The 19,626-nt window shown below is 46.1% G+C and overlaps 1 protein-coding gene across 1 annotated transcript in view; it reads left to right on the top strand.

Annotated features, from left to right (window-relative positions):
* Positions 1-825: 825 nt before the first annotated feature.
* cobl (cordon-bleu WH2 repeat protein) overlaps positions 826-19,626 on the top strand; it is a 37,524-nt gene continuing 18,723 nt past the window's right edge. The window contains exons 1-6 of the mRNA XM_067238137.1: positions 826-941; positions 1,213-1,428; positions 12,197-12,391; positions 15,639-15,849; positions 18,028-18,256; positions 19,450-19,494. Coding sequence (XP_067094238.1) covers positions 1,382-1,428; positions 12,197-12,391; positions 15,639-15,849; positions 18,028-18,256; positions 19,450-19,494 — 727 coding nt within the window. The 5' untranslated portion in view covers positions 826-941; positions 1,213-1,381. The remainder of the gene's footprint in view (positions 942-1,212; positions 1,429-12,196; positions 12,392-15,638; positions 15,850-18,027; positions 18,257-19,449; positions 19,495-19,626) is intronic.

Genomic DNA, 19,626 nt, shown 5'->3' with positions numbered 1-19,626 from the left:
GCTTTTTGCACTGCATTACAAAATTGTATCTTGTACATTTGTATTTTTTGTAATATTTGTATTTTTGTATTTTTATATTGTAATTTACGGCAACTTATATTTTATTTTATTGTATATTTAATTATATTCTAATCCCACTTAGTACTGCTAGTTCATGTACCCTTAGTATAGATAGTCCACATATTTAAATTTTAGGTCCCTATATGTTTATTGTATGCACCTTCCTGCCAAAGCAAATTCCTTGTCTGTGCAAACTCTCATGGCGAATAAATCCCATTCTGATTCTAATTCTGATTCTGATTACTTGTGAAATTGACCATCGGCTGAAGTGTCAAAAAACATAACAGTCTAACACTGCCCTCTGGTGGTGGGAGAATACTTCGCAGCTGCAAACTGAATATTTGAACATGGTCACCATTGCCTATAGGGGCGGGGCTTCTATGAATATTTAGAGTGAAGTATTCTGGGACCAGGTATTTCAATTAAAATATTTGAATATGGAGTGGTCCTAATTGTACACAATGTAGGCTATTATTTACTCTATGTACTCTACTCTTACTTATTCACTCTATGGAAATACGGAACTCACATGAACTAACCTGCACAGAAAACGTTATATTGGTCATTTTAGGATATTTATTCCAATCCACTTTTTCATACCTACGTAAATTTACAATGAGGTTTACAGCGAATGTGTGCTTCTGTCAGCCCTGTGCAGCGCTGGTAGAGAAAGCTATTGAGAGCTGGTTGTAGAGCTGTCCAGCTGGTGCAGGACGGCTGAACCGGGGAAGGATTCCCGGCGAGCGTGATTGACATGAGAGTGCTGACGAAGGCGGGCAGTTTGCTAGTGGAATTGAAACGACCGACACGGATTATTTTGAAATCCCCTTCAAAGAAATGATAGAACATGAAAATATAGACTATTTGTCTTTGGTATAACGGTAAGTTGGATTTGTATTAAAAGGTCCGTGATTGATTATTTAGTAGTTGTGTCCACGCTGATCTTTTCGTAGTTTGCATTTTTGTTTTGCGTTTAAGTAGCCTAGTTACGTCGTGAGAGTTGTGCGTGACATAAGTGTCAAAATAATAAATATACAACTTTCAACAAATCATATTATTACACTCAACCTATTAACGTGGAGCTAGTTTTTTAAATTAAATGTAATACTGTCGGACTAATCTTTGTTTTTATTATTGTCTTTGCTCTCCTAGGTGATGTGGATATCAATGAGGTTAGTTGTCAGTGTAATGCTGGTGTCCTTGGTGACAGGGCACAGTGAAAATCGTGTGAATAACATTTAAAATTGGGAGACCAGTAGGTTGGATATATAAACCAGTAGGCTAGAAAGGAAACCATTTTAATCAGCGCCTCAATCAAAAAATGATGGACTACAGAGAAGTGAACGCGGCAACAAAACCACCAATAGGGTAAGTAGTAGAATTGACGCGTTCTTGATTTCATAAACGTCCTCTTCTTATTACTTAGCTAAAACTAAACTCGAAACTCAGTTCAGTCAATCATGTGAAATAAGAATATCCCATCTCCTCCAAATGTCGTTGAAAACACGCAACACCTGTTTACATGAGCTGTTCTAAATTCAGTTTGGGATGTTTGCTGGTGGCTTTGCCTCGTAGATGGGAAAGTGGAAAGCAGTAGCTATTTTACTGCTAGATGAACTACATTTGAATGGAGCGTTTTCTTATCTGTGACCAGCAGCAGGGCTACTCTGCAAGGCATCTCTGCTGTACCACTAACTAAATATACCGTCTCTGAAACTCAGTCTTTGTTGTTGCTTCAGAAGCTGGTAGGATGAGTCTGCTCTCTCAGACTGTCAACTGTCGAGCCTGTTTTTAGTGTTAAAGTGCTCTAGGTTGGAAAGAGATTTTGTATTCAGTTTAATAGTTAATTGTCAGATTGTTGTTGTAATCCCACAAACCCATCACACTCTGGTGTGCCAGTCCTGTGCGTCTTCATCCAACCTTAAAGGTTTGGACTCAACAAAGTAATTCAGTCCTCCAGCAAGTAGAAACATATTCAACTACGACGGTATGACAGAACGCAGGTAAGCAACAGTCCGTCTATCAAGGGCCTAGCCAGGTTAACCTTATGGAACAAGATCAAGAGAAGGTTACATGTGAAATGTAATTTGTCAAAGTTTTATTCAAAGCGATGTACAGTTGGTGTATAGCAGTGGTTCTCAACCCTGGTCCTCAGGTACCCCCGTCTTGCACGTTTTAGATGTTTCCCTTCTCCAACACACCTGATTCAAATGAATGGGTCGGTATCTTGTTATGCAGAAGCCTGCTAACGACCATTTATTTGAATCAGGTGTGTTGGAACAGGGACACATCTAAAACGTGCAGGACAGGGGGTACCTGAGGACCAGGGTTGAAGACCTCTGCTGTATAGGTTGAATATGGTTTCTGCCGTTACAGGACTGTCTTGTGTCTCTTTTGAGGAAGACTGACAGTAAATTAATTTCATATAACATATATTATGATGTGCTTTATTACCATAGAAGGCTAAACGCATTACATTTCAATTGTATTTATCTAGTGGATGCTTTTATTCAAAGCGACGTGCAAGTTTTGCATTTAGAAAGTACAGCAGAAGATCAGAGATCAGGGGTGCACAGTTCTACAGTGTTGTGATGTTCAGAGTCATGGAGGAACTGTATTTATTAGCCACATGGCAAAGTAACCACATCTCAGCCACCAGGCACGGTGAACAAAAAATTGTTATACAACACATCAATAATAACATAGCGATTGCTAAACTATACAGTTACAGATTCTGGCAATGGGCCACAAGATCACATTATCTCCAGTTCGAATAATAATTTCATGAATTCATTTAGCAGACGCTTCTATCCAAAACGACATACAGGAAGATTTGAACCTGTGAGCTGTGGATCTGCAGTCAAATGCTCTAACCACAGAGCTAAACCCATTCCCAGTTAGTGACATTCTTGTGTTTATAAATCACAGTGTCGTCTTCCATTCTGGTTAGTCTTGGTGTCCTCGGTGAGTCAAGCGTCTTCACAGAGGGAGAGGACTGCTACTCCAGTGAAAGCTCTCCAGGGGAAGCAATCACAGAGCTTGTGAAAGGACTGAAATTCTCACCTGTGTATCTGGGTGACCAGCTTTGGAGATCTCAGCTGGCAGTGGGGGACCAGGAGAGGGCCACTCAAGGCGTGTGTGGTTTCAGAGTGATGGAGGGGTTCACAAAATGAGGCCTTGTTGCCTCTCAGTCACTCTGTAATTAATGACTAGGAGACCAGCCAGCTCAGCTGACCTCAAAGCCTTTTCCCTCAAAGAGCTGTCTCGCTCTGTGATACAGGAGGGTTAGGTTTCCCAAAGCCTTCGTAGTGGACGTGTTCCTGTCACCAAACAAAGCCTATACTCTCATTCAACAGCTAGGTGTTGTTATAAAACAACTGGTCAGTTATTTACACATATTGACTGCATGTCAACACAGTCTCTGTGGATGTCTGCAGATACCAGGCGTTGTCGAGAGAAATGAATGTTTGACTTGGGAGCCCTTCGCCTGTCCGAAGAGTGGTTTTATATCATCATGTGGGTGGGTCTGCTCTTTACTTGAGGACATCAAGGATATTTGTGGCCTTGTGCCTCCTGCAGTATGTGACTGAACCCTAGCAGTGATTACAGTGTTTTATAAAATGTTGAGTCATATAAACCAAGACAACAGACAATCAGCCAGTTCTGCAGGGGTTAATATAGGGCTGTGCTTGGACCAGCTTTCCTAAGACAGAAAGTTTGTTTTTGCTTCTTTGTGTGAAATGGAGGTCTATGTGTAAAAGACTCTGACCAACCCAAGGTCTCCACACATCTGCTGTATACACACCCTCTCTGTCTGTGTGTGTGTGTGTGTGTGTGTGTGTGTGTGTGTGTGTGTGTGTGTGTGTGTGTGCGCGCTCCCAACAGAGAACCCAGTAAGTACGGGAATCTCTGTGAATTGATTGACATGAAACCTCCACTCTCATTAACCTCCTTCCCTAAAATCTTGTTTGTTGCTTCAAAATGTTTTGAAATAGTTAAATATACCAAAGAGCAGCAGCTGAACGTATTGAGTTTAAGTGCAGTAGACCGTGTTGTTAGACAAACACTGTACAATATGATCAGTGCCTTTTCTCCAGTTTGTTTTTTTGTGTATTTATATAACCGTGTATTTAGAAACTGTGTATTTAGAAACTGTATTTGTTGTCTTGACTTGTCGCTGTTGCATCAGAGATGTTTCTTAAAATAGTTTGTCTATCTGCTATGGAAGGTTATCTTCTCCCTCCAGCCCTTCTACTGGTCTGAGGTGTCGTCAGACCCACACCCTGACCCAACACACCCTAACCCAACACACCCTGACCCAACACACCCTGACCCAAGACACCATAACCCAACACACCCTGACCCAACACACCCTGGCCCAACACACCATAACCCAACACAGAGCCACACCCTGACCCAACACACCCTGACCCTGACCCAACACACCATAACCCAACACACCCTGACCCAACACACCCTGACCCAACACACCATAACCCAACACACCCTGACCCAACACACCCTGACCCAACATAGCTCCACACCCTGACCCAACACACCCTGACCCAACATAGCTCCACATCCTGACCCAGCAAACCCTGACTCAACACACCCTGACTCAACACACCCTGACCCAAGACACCATAACCCAACACACCCTGACCCAACACACCCTGACCCAAGACACCATAACCCAACACACCCTGACCCAACTCACCCTGGCCCAACACACCATAACCCAACACAGAGCCACACCCTGACCCAACACACCCTGACCCTGACCCAACACACCATAACCCAACACACCCTGACCCAACACACCCTGACCCAACACACCCTGACCCAACACACCATAACCCAACACAGAGCCACACCCTGACCCAACATAGCTCCACACCCTGACCCAACACACCCTGACCCAACATAGCTCCACATCCTGACCCAGCAAACCCTGACTCAACACACCCTGACTCAAAACACCCTGACTCAATACACCCTGACTCAATACACCCTGACTCAATACACCCTGACCCAGCACACCCTGACCCAGCACACCCTGACCCAACACACCCTGACCCAACACACTATAACCCAACACACCATAACCCAACACAGAGCCACACCCTGACCCAACATAGCTTCACATCCTGACCCAACACACTATGACCCAACACACTATGACCCAACACACTATAACCCAACACACCATAACCCAACACAGAGCCACACCCTGACCCAACATAGCTCCACATCCTGACCCAGCACACCCTGACCCAACACACTCTGACCCACACAGCCACACAATACCTTCCCCTGAAGGGCTGGCCTACAGTTGGAAGATCAGTGTGGTCTGGATTCCAGCTGGCTGAGCAGTCGTCATTCTGTCTCTGCTGGCTTGAAGGCTATTTGTGTGCCATACAATTATAGCAGAATCCCAACATCTGGGCAGGAAAGAATCTTTTAAAAACTGCCCTGAAATGATGTATATGTAGATATTTAAAGCCTTTTGAAATATGAGAGTTAGCTATGTATTGCTGGCAGTGGTGTGTGGCCGGGAATAACTGCGTGTGTTACTGGCCTGCATGGTTGCCGGCTACTGTAAATAAAGATACGCTAGCAGCACGAACCACTGCTGGGAACTGTTTAGTGCTGGCTTCACCTAAAACACAGGGACATGTTCACCGTAAGGTTCCAGTCTATAGTTTTAGAAGAATAGAGAAGGAATGGGATAGCCACCAATCACTTAAGCTGGTGTAATTCTTAGCACAAGGAGGCCTTGCAACACTTACCTCTCAGAGGGAGTGGTGGGTTCACTTTTCTACCCCAAAGTCATCCTAACTTCTGTTACCCGAATAGTGTTTACCAGCAATGTAGTAGTGTGTGATTAGTATTGTGGCTCGTATGAACAGACTTCTGACAGTTGGTCTGTGTTCTGTCAGAGATCTTCACTGGTAGAGGTGTGCGTCTGTCTCAACAGTTCTGATGCCAGAGTTATTTTGGGAGGCTGCTGTCAGAGAGGGACTCTGCCGGCTGGTATGTGGGTAAAGGCCAGCCTGTCTAATGTACCCTCACCAGAAGATACTGCATGGGACGATAAAGCTGGAGTAGATCATGTGTTTATAGTGTTCCCACACTATGTTCTGCATATAGACCTGATAATATTGTGCAGTATATTCTTCATAGAGCTTGGTAATATTGTACAGTATATTCTTCATAGACCTTGGTAATATTGTACAGTATGTTAGGGCTAAAGACCCTTATAATACTGTACAATGTGTTCTGTTCTATGTACAGGCCCGGTAATACTGGCTTACTATAATTCTGCCCTCTTTAAGTAAACAACCTCTGAGGTATTGTTTCTCAGTGGAGCAGGGCGGCTCTGCTGCGTCTGCTAAGAGACCGGGGGGGGCAAGCTGGGGAGCATCAGGTGCATGTCTGCGGCTGCTTTGCCAGTTCCCCTCTGCTAATGAAGCTGAGCGAGGGAATCTGGAAATAACTAATTGTTATTTTCTGTCCCTCCCCTCTCTCTCTTTCCCTCCCTATCGGCCTCCCTCCATCCATCCCCCATCCCTTGCTAAGTTTTTGTGTGTCTGTGTGTATCTTCCCTTCTTCAACCCTCCCTTCTTAAATATTCCCTTTGTTAATCCTCCCTTCTTCAACCCTCCCTTCTTCAGAGTAGCAGTTTGCTCTCAGCAGAACAGGGTGTGGCTCTGTGTGCTGCTGGGAGCAGCCATAGAGGTAACCAGAGAGCTGCCTGGACATATGCTGGATTAGGAAGTGGCATGCCTAGCAACTGCAAACAAGCTGGATTAGGAAGTGGCATGCCTAGCAACTGCAAACAAGCTGGATTAGGAAGTGGCATGCCTAGCAACTGCAAACAAGCTGGATTAGGAAGTGGCATGCCTAGCAACTGCAAACAAGCTGGATTAGGAAGTGGCATGCCTAGCAACTGCAAACAAGCTGGATTAGGAAGTGGCATGCCTAGCAACTGCAAACAAGCTGGATTAGGAAGTGGCATGCCTAGCAACTGCAAACAAGCTGGATTAGGAAGTGGCATGCCTAGCAACTGCAAACAAGCTGGATTAGGAAGTGGCATGCCTAGCAACTGCAAACAAGCTGGATTAGGAAGTGGCATGCCTAGCAACTGCAAACAAGCTGGATTAGGAAGTGGCATGCCTAGCAACTGCAAACAAGCTGGATTAGGAAGTGGCATGCCTAGCAACTGCAAACAAGCTGGATTAGGAAGTGGCATGCCTAGCAACTGCAAACAGATGCCAGCAGGGCTTGAATGTCATGCGTCTGGGTCATTCAGGACTTCTATCATAAACTCACAGCTGCTTCTTACGCGCAAGTGTTTGGGAAGGGAGGGCGGGGTTGGGTGGTTGTTATGGCAACGCCTCCCAGGAGGCATGCGGTTGCTAGGATGTGTCACATGGGGCTTTACCACACATTGTAGAGTTGGACTGGACTGTGCGTGAGGCCAGGAGCCCTTCAGACCTGGACTGTGCGTGAGGCCAGGAGCCCTTCAGACCTGGACTGTGCGTGAGGCCAGGAGCCCTTCAGACCTGGACTGTGTGTGAGGCCAGGAGCCCTTCAGACCTGGACTGTGTGTGAGGCCAGGAGCCCTTCAGACCTGGACTGTGCGTGAGGCCAGGAGCCCTTCAGACCTGGACTGTGCGTGAGGCCAGGAGCCCTTCAGACCTGGACTGTGCATGTGAGGCCAGGAGCCCTTCAGACCTGGACTGTGCGTGAGGCCAGGAGCCCTTCAGACCTGGACTGTGCGTGAGGCCAGGAGCCCTTCAGACCTGGACTGTGCGTGAGGTCAGGAGCCCTTCAGACCTGGACTGTGCGTGAGGCCAGGAGCCCTTCAGACCTGGACTGTGCATGTGAGGCCAGGAGCCCTTCAGACCTGGACTGTGCGTGAGGCCAGGAGCCCTTCAGACCTGGACTGTGCGTGAGGCCAGGAGCCCTTCAGACCTGGACTGTGCGTGAGGCCAGGAGCCCTTCAGACCTGGACTGTGCATGTGAGGCCAGGAGCCCTTCAGACCTGGACTGTGCATGTGAGGCCAGGAGCCCTTCAGACCTGGACTGTGCGTGAGGCCAGGAGCCCTTCAGACCTGGACTGTGCGTGTGAGGTTACAGAAACATCTGAAAACTGTTGACTAACGGCTGAACATCGCAGTGTGCATGTGTTTGTCCTCATTCAGACACATCCAAGTTTATGGCTGGTAGTAAATTGTTTTTTATGAACTCAAGTGAGATGGTCCTAAACACTAAAGTCTTATTTCGATGGATTCATATAATGTCTACTTGAGGGATTTGTGTGGCCTAATAAAGGTTGTATTGTTCTGGTCTGAAGTGTCACTGGTCAGCTTTGTGTGTGTGTGTGTTCGTGTGTGTGTGTGTGTGTGTGCGTGCCCAGTTCTGGGACGACATCCAAATTGGGAAAGATTTTCATCCTCCATGTTGTGGTCTTTTTCAGTACTAGCCTGTGGTGGTGTTAACCTTCTGCCTAACAACATGGCTGACACGAACACATTATCAAGATAAACTCTTTTCTGCTGCAGTATGTGCAACAAAGGTTTTTATTAGCTGTGTATTAGCGGTACAGTTTCCCTGTTCCTCATCACAAAGCATGAGCCTGGACAGATTACAGTTGTTTTTAACCTTACACAGTTGTCCCCATTCAATGAATGAACACATGTAATCCTAGTTGCACAAAGCAGTTTCTTTCTGGTCTGAAGGTATTATTCCTGGATCCTGGTTAATACTATTATTCCTGGATCCTGGTTAATACTATTATTCCTGGTCAGATCTCTAGAAATCTTTTATATTATTAGTGTTTGGAACGAGACTGTAGTATAATGTAAATGAGTCAGGTTGGCTAGTTTTATTATTTGATCAACAGGAATTCAGATTCTGGCTTAAAACATGCACAGTTGCATAGCAACTGTCCATGCAGAATGGTGCCCTATTGTTGAGTCGCTGTTTAACACAGAACAGACAGCAGCAGGTGTTTGTCAACCCCTCTCCTGTTATGGTCATGTGACCACTATTCACCTGCCCTGAACAGACTCACACCTGCATGTCCATGAGGCCACTGAGAGACAGGCAACATCTTTGTTACCATGGGCCCCATCCACTCAACAAACACAGGCAGGTTTAGCTGGTGACTCATCAGAACATTCTCATGTTCCATGGCAGCAACCTTTTAAGTCAGCTAGGGTTAGCCACAGAGCCAAGTACGGTCAGCTACTGAGTTAGCTCCAGTTAGCTAGATACTAGCCCAAGTCAGCTAAAGTTGGCTCCAGTTAGCTGGCTACTAGCCCAAGTCAGCTAGAGTTAGCACCAGTTAGCTGGATAGTCAGCTAGAGTTAGCTACAGAGTCAGCTACAATTAGCTACAAAATCAGCAAGAGAGGGCTACAGTTAGTTAGCTTCTAGGCTAAGTCAGCTACAGTTAGCTATATTGTCAGTTAGGGTTAGCTACAGAGTCCGCTACAGTTAGTTACTGATGTGCATTTGAGTTCCAATACAGACGCTGCTACATGTAGTATTGGAGGCTTTGTTGGCTGTACAAAGGCGTTGATCACTTAAATTGTCTGGATAGAAGACAGTCTCAATTGCTTTCCTCTCTCTTTCTATCACTGACACACACACACACACACACACACACACACACACACACACACACACACACACACACACACACACACACACACACACACACACACACACACACACAAGGAGGCTAATCTCTTAATGAGGCTAAAACCACCATGAGGTGGATGCATGTTGGAACAGTAGCCACCTGGCCTTGTCTAACCCCTCTTCCAGCATGGCCCTGCCAGGCTGCCTCATGCCTCGCTGGCTGGAGGGGCTAGTAGCATTACAGTACTAGAATATTACAAATACAGACCACTTTGAGTGACCTGCAGAATCTGACTGACGTTTGTAGATATAAACTACTTGTGTTTGTGATAGACAGGTTGCCCTTGAAGCTAATCAGGCTTATGACTGCAGTGGAGAGTGGTGACTGTGAAGCTGAATGGGAAATGTCTATGATGACTGTGTGTGTGTGTGTTTTGGAAGTGCACTGAACATGTTTGTTCAGTGCATGAGATATTTGAGCAGTGTAAATACAAGTAGGCTAATCATACATGATGGCTGTGAATAGGAGGAGAGATGGTAGTGGCAATGGTGCCCTCTTGGGGTGGCTGTGGTCACATGCTGAAAGTACCGGCCACAACAACTGACAACCCCCAGTTATTCAAATAAGGGAGACAAGCCCTGCTGATTTTAAGATTTTGTCTTTCACAATCTTTGCACACACCTAGACATCTCATATAAATACCATGCTTCCGATTTTACCAATCTGGCCCCCCCACTAAATGTTTTTTGGAAGGCACTCTTATTCTATAAGAGCACAGTCACTTTAATGTTACTGTTATGTCCTAGCTTTGTCAGAGTATAACTAGAATGTAGGCTGTTGTAACCCTGCTAGCTAGCTACAGGAGAAAGACCTAGAATGTAGGCTGTTGTAACCCTGCTAGCTAGCTACAGGAGAAAGGTGTGTACTGAAACACTGCTAGCTAGCTATAGGTTACGTATAGTTATGTCACTTTGTACTGGGTGGGTGGTGATTCAAGAGATATTTTATGACTTGACACTATGTTTTGTGTTTCACGGTGACCATACTTTGGAATAAATTATTAACTCAAACACAGGGTAGAGTCCAAACTCTCGGTATGTATGCATGCATTCTTCCCCATTAACCAGTTCAGAGGGGATCTCTAAGGCTGGCACATATTCTGTCTCAGAGAGTCAAAACAGTTTGATTCACGGAATAATTTAACAACAATTTATCATCAACAACAGCACAAAGACTTATTTGATGTGAGTGACAGTGTTATCTAATGCTATTTGCTTGGAACAGTGCTCACATAATTTCTGAAGAGAAGCTATTAGTTGCTTGCATGGCTAAAAGTTATCTGTGTTGTGGTGGACAAAAATGTAACATGTTCCCGTGTCAAATAGCCTACAGGGGAAAATGTAGTATAAAGCAAGTTCCACCTGTTCTATGAATTAACATGATTAGAGCTGTATGATTTTGAAGTTGGGTAAATATTTAGTACAGGTATTTTATGAGACCTGTGTGCAGTACTAGTAGCACCACAGGAACCATTCCATGGTTCGTATTGTAAAACTAAATTTTCAACAGGACTGTGAAAGCACGAGGCGTTTAGAGAACATGCTGTTGAGAGATGAGATGTTCACTAACATGCTGTTGAGAGATGAGATGTTCACTAACATGCAGATGTTAGTGAACCCAGGGACAACTTTTTGATGTGTGCTAATAACCACAAACGTGTCACGATAAGGACCATAATAGCAAACAGGACACCATGACAACCAATAAACAGCCGTTGGATTCGTCCAGGCGTTGTTATGTAACCTTGTAGAGACAGGAAGTCATTGATATGCAAGCTGCATCTGAGGTTCTCAACTTTTCATGCTGTTCTTTGAAACATTTTACGGTCAGCTTGCTACATAGCAGGCATCTTCCATAACACTATTCAAATGGGAGAGTGTCACTAAACTGTATCTAGTCATTATGCTGGCGTGTACATGTCTGAACATCTCAGTACCTAGTTATTTTATTATCATGTGCATGTTAGGCCAGTGGGGTGTGTATACCTGGCATCCCCAGTGCTATTGTGGTACCAGCTGATCACCACACCACTGTCCCAGTGGTACCAGCTGATCACCACACCACTGTCCCAGTGGTACCAGCTGATCACCACACCACTGTCCCAGTGATACCAGCTGATCACCACACCACTGTCCCAGTGGTACCAGCTGATCACCTCACCACTGTCCCAGTGGTACCAGCTGATCACCTCACCACTGTCCCAGTAAAACCTCAACCGGTGATTGTTCCAACCCGAGTAGGCTGGACGTCTCCTGTCCTTCCATTAAACTGGTTGATCCTGAGGGTTGGTCCTCTATGTTGGTCCACACCTGGTCTACACCCGGTCCTTCCCCTGTACTCCACACCTGGTCCTCCACCTGCTCCTCCCCTGGTCCTCACCCCTGTGTCTGTGTGCCCTCTCCCCCCCCCCCCCCCCCTCCCCCAGCAGGAGGATGAAGTCGCGGGCCCCCCCTCCCCCCCCGGCTCCAGAGCCCGCTCCCCGCAGGATCTTCCGTAACGCGGTGCCCGACGGAGGAGGTCCGGTGGGGCTGGAGGCCCGGGACAACACCCTGAGGCCCAGCCTGGACATCCAGATCACCCTGCCTCATGGACACCAGACCAACAGCACCGTGGACGGCAGGTGAGACCACACACACACACACACACACTGGTGGTGATTCTGATTGGCTGGTGGGTGGCATGTAACTCTGTTTAACTCGAGACGGCTATATAAACTCGAGCACCTTTCAAAATAACAGCGCACCATCGGAAGTTTGGTAGCTTAATAAAAATAAACGTTAGATTTTTTGACGGAGCCGAAGCACACGTCCCACTTTTGGGTCGCAACCCACCAGTTGACAAACACTATTCTAAACAACCCTCTATGAATTCAACATGAAGTCATTTTTAACTGCGATTGAACAATCTTGATGAATAGGATTCCCATGTCTGAACTGGAGTCCTAAATGTTTTCAACTGCTAATGAGCAGGGGCAGTTTTGTGGGTGTGTTTGGGTGGTTGTGTTAGGGCATTGTCCCAGGCTGGCCTCCCTCTCTCTCTGCCCTTAATGAGCCTGTCTGCTGGGCCAGGACGTCCAGCCCTCCAGGCAGAAACACAAGGGGCCCTATGTGGGCCTGGGACGCTGGCTAGCGGGTGGCACATACAGCTCTGGGTGGGGGGTGTGGTAGCTGGGAGGGTAGAGGGGTATCAGAGGGCAGATTAGGTAGCAAGAGGGTAGTTCATGGGGGGGCAGATCTGGTAGCAGTGGGTGATTAGTATCTCTCTGGGTATGGCTCAGTGGTTAGAGCATTCATATTAAGATCGAGAGGTTGTAGGTTCAAATTCCATGAACTGAACATTGCCGTGAACAAAGGCTATTATTATTATTATTATTATTATTAGGGTTCCGGTAGGATTGAGAGGGGGGGAATTTTTCAAATTTGGCTCAATGATACAACAGGTCACTCACTACTCCCAGACGGCTAGTGGCCCACGTACGCCCATAGGTGGAGCTATAAGCCACGCCCAAATTCTATGTGATTTCCCCTGCGTCACATTACTAAATTTGGGACAACCTTCAAAACTCTTCCTCTCTTGACCCGTAATTGTCTTCACACTTGGTATACATGTGTAGAATACATGTCTTTCTATAGTTTGCGAAGACAAAAGGAATGCAATGGAAAATAACTGTTAGGGTTTATGTAAATGTACACATTGCCTCAATATCTTTGTGTTCATAAATCAAATATAATTTTGACTGATGGTCAAACCTAATAGGCTTCCAGATGACATCATTCAGAAGTACCATGCACAATTTCACCTTGATATGTCAAAAGATGAATGAATTACAGCTGTTTAAAATGTGGCTGAATCTAACAATGTGTCACAGGAGAAACGGCTTACTTTTTTATACAGTAACTGACTGCAATATTTCCCAATACTGAGATTAAGATAAGATAAGATACCTTTATTCGTCCCACAATGGGGAAAGGTATTGCAGCAGCAAAGTGGACAGCAGTATACATAGAAATGTACAAAGTTAGTCCAAGATATAATAAAAAAAGATATAAAAAGTTAAGATAACACCAGCAGAATAGCTCAATGGGCTGAGACAGTTTAGTGCAAAGTGCAAGGTTGTAAGTTCAAATCCACCCACAGCCATCAAATGTGTCATAATACTGAATATCTATTTAGTTAAACAGGAATCCCACAGTAGCAGTCTAGCTGCACAATCATAATTGTAGCGCTGTTCCATTCTGAGGGGATTACTACACCAGAAGAGCCAGAACTAGGTCTGGCTCTTTTTTAACTTGTGCTTTGTAGATAAGATCCCGCTTCATCGAGACAGCGCATCGGATTTCTGGCGTCATGTGTGTAGAAAACCTACATGTGTTGTAGATGTGTAGGAGACATGTCTTTCAAAGCAATATTTAGCAAAAATTAATACAAGACTATGGCTGAATTCAATGTCCACATTGTCTATGTGTCAATAACGCAAATGTCCTTTTGATTTATCATTTTTCGAACCTTATATGCTTCCAGATGACATCATTCAGAAGTACCATGCGCAATTTCACCTTGATATGTCAAAAGATGACTGACTTACAGCTGTTTAAACTTTGGCCGAATCTAACAATGCGTGCCACAGGAGAAACGGCTTACTTTTTTATACAGTAACTGACCTCATCACCTCCCAACACTGAGAATAGCTCAATGGGCTGAGACAGTGCACTGCAAGGTCATAGGTTCAAATCCAGACACAGCCTCTGGGCCTGTCATAATTCTGATTATCGGTTTAGTTAAACAGGATGACATAATTCTGAAGTACCATGCGCAATTTCAGCTTGATATGTCAAAACATGACAATTACAGCTGCTCAAACTTTGTCCCAAAGCTGACCAAAGCTATTACTCTGCCCTTTCTATTCATATAAACCCAACAGCTGATGTGTAACAGAGAGGATAGAGAGACTGACTTGCAACCACATGCTCTTTAGTAATCTCCATTCAGCCTGTTGTTGTTGGCCAAACTTGAAGTACTGTTGCTCTCTTCTTGTCCAACTCACTCAATCTACAATGTACATTTTTATAATATTTTGACATTTTGAGGAGGAACCCCGCATCACTGCTTGCAGCTATATTTATTACTGTTATTATCGTTATTATAATCTGATGTTCCTCTATAACCTAATTCCCACGGAGACCACTTCCTAGAAGCAACTTTGTACCAATTAGTGGACTTATATAACCCTGTAAGCCTAGCTACCCCCCTCCCCCCCGCTCTCTGTCTGCACACCAGTCTGAGTAATTACAACTCCTTCTACTGGAGCTGGAGCTGGTAACTCTATCTCCCTCTGACTGGACCACTCCAGCCAGCCTCCCAGCATATCTCTCTCTCTCCTGCCCCCTCTCTCTCTCTCTCTCTCTCTCTCTCTCTCTCTCTCTCTCTCTCTCTCTCTCTCTCTCTCTCTCTCTCTCTCTCTCTCTCTCTCTCTCTCTCTCTCTCTCCCCCCCCCTCTCCCTCTCTCTCTCTGTCTCCACCGGTCTTTATCTACCTAACTCCTCACCCTGTCCCTGGCCTCTCCCTCCCTCCCTCTCTCTGTCTCTCTCTCTCTCTCTCTCTCCCTCCCCCCCTCTCCCTCTCTCTCTCTGTCTCCACCGGTCTTTGTCTACCTAACTCCTCACCCTGTCCCTGGCCTCTCTCTCTCTCTCTCTCTCTTTCTCTCTACCTGTCTTTGTACCTAACTTTCCTCCCTCTCTCTACTTCTCCCTCCCCTGCCCCCTCTCTTTCTCTCTCCCTTCCTCTACCCGTCTCTCTACCTAACTCTCCTTCTCCCCCCTCCCTCCCTCCCCACCCCTCTCCTTCCCCTCCCCCCCCCTCTCTCTCAGCAAGGCGTTGATGGACCTGCTGGTGGAGTTGTGCGGCCAGTACCACCTGAACCCGTCCTACCACACCCTGGAGCTGCTGGGTTCGGAGGGCCAGGCGGTGGGCTTCAAGCCCAACGCCCTGCTGGGCACCCTGGACGTGGCCTGTGTCCTCATCAAGGAGAAGGTCTGGGAGGAGAGGGTGCAGAGGAAGCCGGCGCCAAAAGTGCCTGAGGTGAGCGAGAGTCCGGACGGCTGGTCCGGTGTGAGTGGGGGAGGGTGAGCGTGTAGCGCTGGCTGTGCTGGATGTCCGATTGTCTGTTTTGTTCTGCATGGAAATGCTGGAATACACTGTCTGTCTGATTAATTCTGTGAAAGGAGTATGACTTTGTCTGGATCTTAGCAACAGCATGCTCCCGTGACTCCTGTAGTGTTTTGCTTTTGTTTTTATGCTTTATGTTAACACATCATTTGTAACCTTTTGACTCTGAACGCTGGCAGCGAGACAAGCCAGACAAACCCAAGAGGTTTCATGCCAAGGTATGCAGGAGGCTGGAGGGGTTGGAGGGGTTGGAAGGGCTGGAGGGGCTGGGGGAGGCTGGGGGAGGCTTGGTTGCCGTGCTGTGTGTCTTCTCTATCTCCAGTGTCTGCATGCTGTCCTGTGTGACTCCCTGTGTGAATGTTTCATGAGGGCCTTACCTTTAGTTACCATGCATTATTTCTGCCCTATTCTCTGGCCTCATGCACTCCTCCTTTCACCCTCTCACTCCATAATTACCCCCAGCTCTCCTCCTTTCACCCTCTCACTCCATAACTACCCCCAGCTCTCTTCCTTTCACCCTCTCCCCCCATAACTACCCCAGCTCTCCTCCTTTCACCCTCTCACTCCATAACTACCCCCAGCTCTCCTCCTTTCACCCTCTCCCCCCATAACTACCCCCAGCTCTCTTCCTTTCACCCTCTCACTCCATAACTACCCCCAGCTCTCTTCCTTTCACCCTCTCCCCCCATAACTACCCCCAGCTCTCTTCCTTTCACCCTCTCACTCCATAACTACCCCCAGCTCTCCTCCTTTCACCCTCTCACTCCATAACTACCCCCAGCTCTCCTCCTTTCACCCTCTCCCCCCATAACTACCCCCAGCTCTCTTCCTTTCACCCTCTCACTCCATAACTTCCCCCAGCTCTCCTTCTTTCACCCTCTCCCCCCATAACTACCCCCAGCTCTCCCCCTTTCCCCCCTAACTATCCCCTTTCTCCCTCCCTAACCATCCTAACTACTCTCTACTCTTCCCCTCTCCCACCCTCATTACCCCCTACTCCCCCAAATTTTGCATTTCATTTATTTAGAAGCATACAAATACTGCCTATTGAAATCAGAGCAGAAAAGGTGCGATCAGAAGTGTATAGTTCTAACAGTCAGAGATAATGAACACTGTATTTACTAGGCACTGTGCAACAATAATCCTATTTCTACTAGAAATAAGGTTCTAATGCTGTTGCGTTGCTGTTCAGCTCACACACAGAGCTGCTCTTAAGTGGCGTCTGGCTAGCGGAGTGGTTGGCGTGTTTTTAAGGGTGATCTTGATACGGAGCGATGTGTCTCCGTGTGATGAGGAACAAAGTGATCTCTGTTCCTCATCACCAGACACCTCCTGAGGGGCTATCAGGGCTCCACACCCCAGGGCTGTTCAGCTCTCACACACACACACACACACACACACACACACACACACACACACACACACACACACACACACACACACACACACACACACACACACACACACACAAGGACACACAAACATGCACACAGACACATAAGGATACAAACACATGCATACAGATGCATACTCATATGCAGAAACACATGATGATGCAGACACAGACCACAACACACCACACACACGCACACCACACGCACACACACACACACACACAGACTCTGTATGAGGAATGGACTACAGTTACGCTGGGAGATCTCCAGTGTCTCAGTTCTCAGGGAACGTTAGATACATCTGATGAATGTGTGATTATATCTGGCTAGTGAAGGTTCTCTAGGTGAAGGTTCTCTCAGTGTTTGGGTGACATCGGAAGGGTTCTACTGAGCTCTGGTCTGTACGTGTGTGTATAATTGTGTGTGTTTTGTGTGTCTTTATGCAGATGTGTGTGTGTGTGTCAGTGACAGACACAGCAGTCACACATCCCTTGTGATTCTTCTTATGTTTTACACCAACAAATCAAATCAAATATTATTTGCATAGCCCATTTTTCCCACAAACAATGTCACAGAGGGCGTCACAGAAGCCCGCAGACCCTGTAACCAACCTGGACCCTCAAAACAGGCCAGGAGGACACAATGGCATGACAATCTTTGAGAGGAACACTGACAGCTGTCGTCTGTTGTCCGGTAGAAAACGGTGCGCCTGGTGGTGAACTACAGACGCAGCCAGAAGACTGTGCTTAGGGTGAACCCCCTGCTGCCTCTGCAGTCGTTGCTCTCCCTCATCTGCAACAAGGTGGAGTCTGATCCCGCCCACGCCCTGCTGCTATTGGACAACGTGAGCCACCGGGAGCTGCCATTGGACAAGAGCCTCAGCGAGCTGGGGATTCGAGAGTTATACGTACTGGACCAGAGTTTAGGTAAACGCACACATTCACACACGCACACTCCTACATGCATGCACATACACAAACAAACACACACACACAAACATATACACCTACACGCACTCATATACACATACACACGCACTCACACACACACAGTCATGCACGCTCAAACACACACAGGACAAACACACATTCGCATTCTCTCCTTCACTTTCCCTCTCTCTCTGTCACACACACACACATACAATTTGACACACAAACTAAACACACACACACACAATTGTAACAAAGACACATTGTTGCTCCTGGCTAGACAGTGTTAGCCTGTTTAATCTGTTTACACCTAGAAGACAGATTCAGTTCAGATCCACCTTTGTTGCTAGGAGACTGTCTCACGCCACAGGTCCACGTGAGATTCACTAACGTTATAAATTTACTTTATTGTTAATTTGTTTGCAGGAATAGCGCACAATTACAAGTAGTTAGCTAGCTGCTCATGTGAATCCCGGGGTCTCTCTGGAGTGTGACAAAAAACGACCACAGAACCACAAATACACCACATTAAACATCACAATACATAACATTAAACATCACAATACACCACATTAAACATCTCAATACATAACATTAAACGTCACAATACATAAAAGTCCATCAGTAACAGATCAAATCAGTATGAGGTAACAGATAACATCAGTATGGCAAATGCAATAAAAATACATACATAGTCAATACGTATTTTACAATACAAAGGCAATCATTGATGTTGATGATAGATCACCGTGGTGTAGTGTATCTATGGTTACAAGCCCCTGTTAATGGCCAGTTATGTCACTGCCCTGTCAATCCTGAGGGTGGGTCTGGGAGATTAGTAAACGTGAGACAGATTGTGTTTACATGTTTGAGGAGCTCTGAAACTTTTGTCCTCTCAGAGTGAACTCTGCCCAGTAGGGCTGAGTAATGGTTAGCTGTGAGTAACCACAGAACGACAATCTCACACACACACACACACACACATACACACACACACAGCCCCCAAGTTCACTCAATTCAAAGTCTTTCAAGAAGTCCTAAAACCAAGAGTTGATCTATTTTATGGGTCAACAAGCAAACTCTTTAAGATGGTATATGTATTTAGTTTTCATCACTTCCTGAATGAGCTGAACTGAAATGTAACCCAGGTCAGCCCTGCTCTGAATCATCTGCTGTGTGATTGTTTCCAGTTCTCCAACTTAAAACGGCTTCTGCACCTGTTCTTAACTGCTCAGGTATTATCGCCTGAATGCTGCCTTTATCCTTGTGGGTCCTGCTGTTCATCTTAGACCTGCAGTTGAGTTTAGACCTACTGTGAATATTAGACCTGCAGTAAAGTTTAGACCTGCTGTGAATCTTAGATCTAC

Source organism: Osmerus mordax, chromosome 6 (genome assembly GCF_038355195.1).
Source record: "Osmerus mordax isolate fOsmMor3 chromosome 6, fOsmMor3.pri, whole genome shotgun sequence".
Classification (NCBI taxonomy): domain Eukaryota; kingdom Metazoa; phylum Chordata; class Actinopteri; order Osmeriformes; family Osmeridae; genus Osmerus; species Osmerus mordax.
Note: the sequence above shows the minus strand (reverse complement) of the source record. Positions and strands in the feature narration are given on the sequence as shown.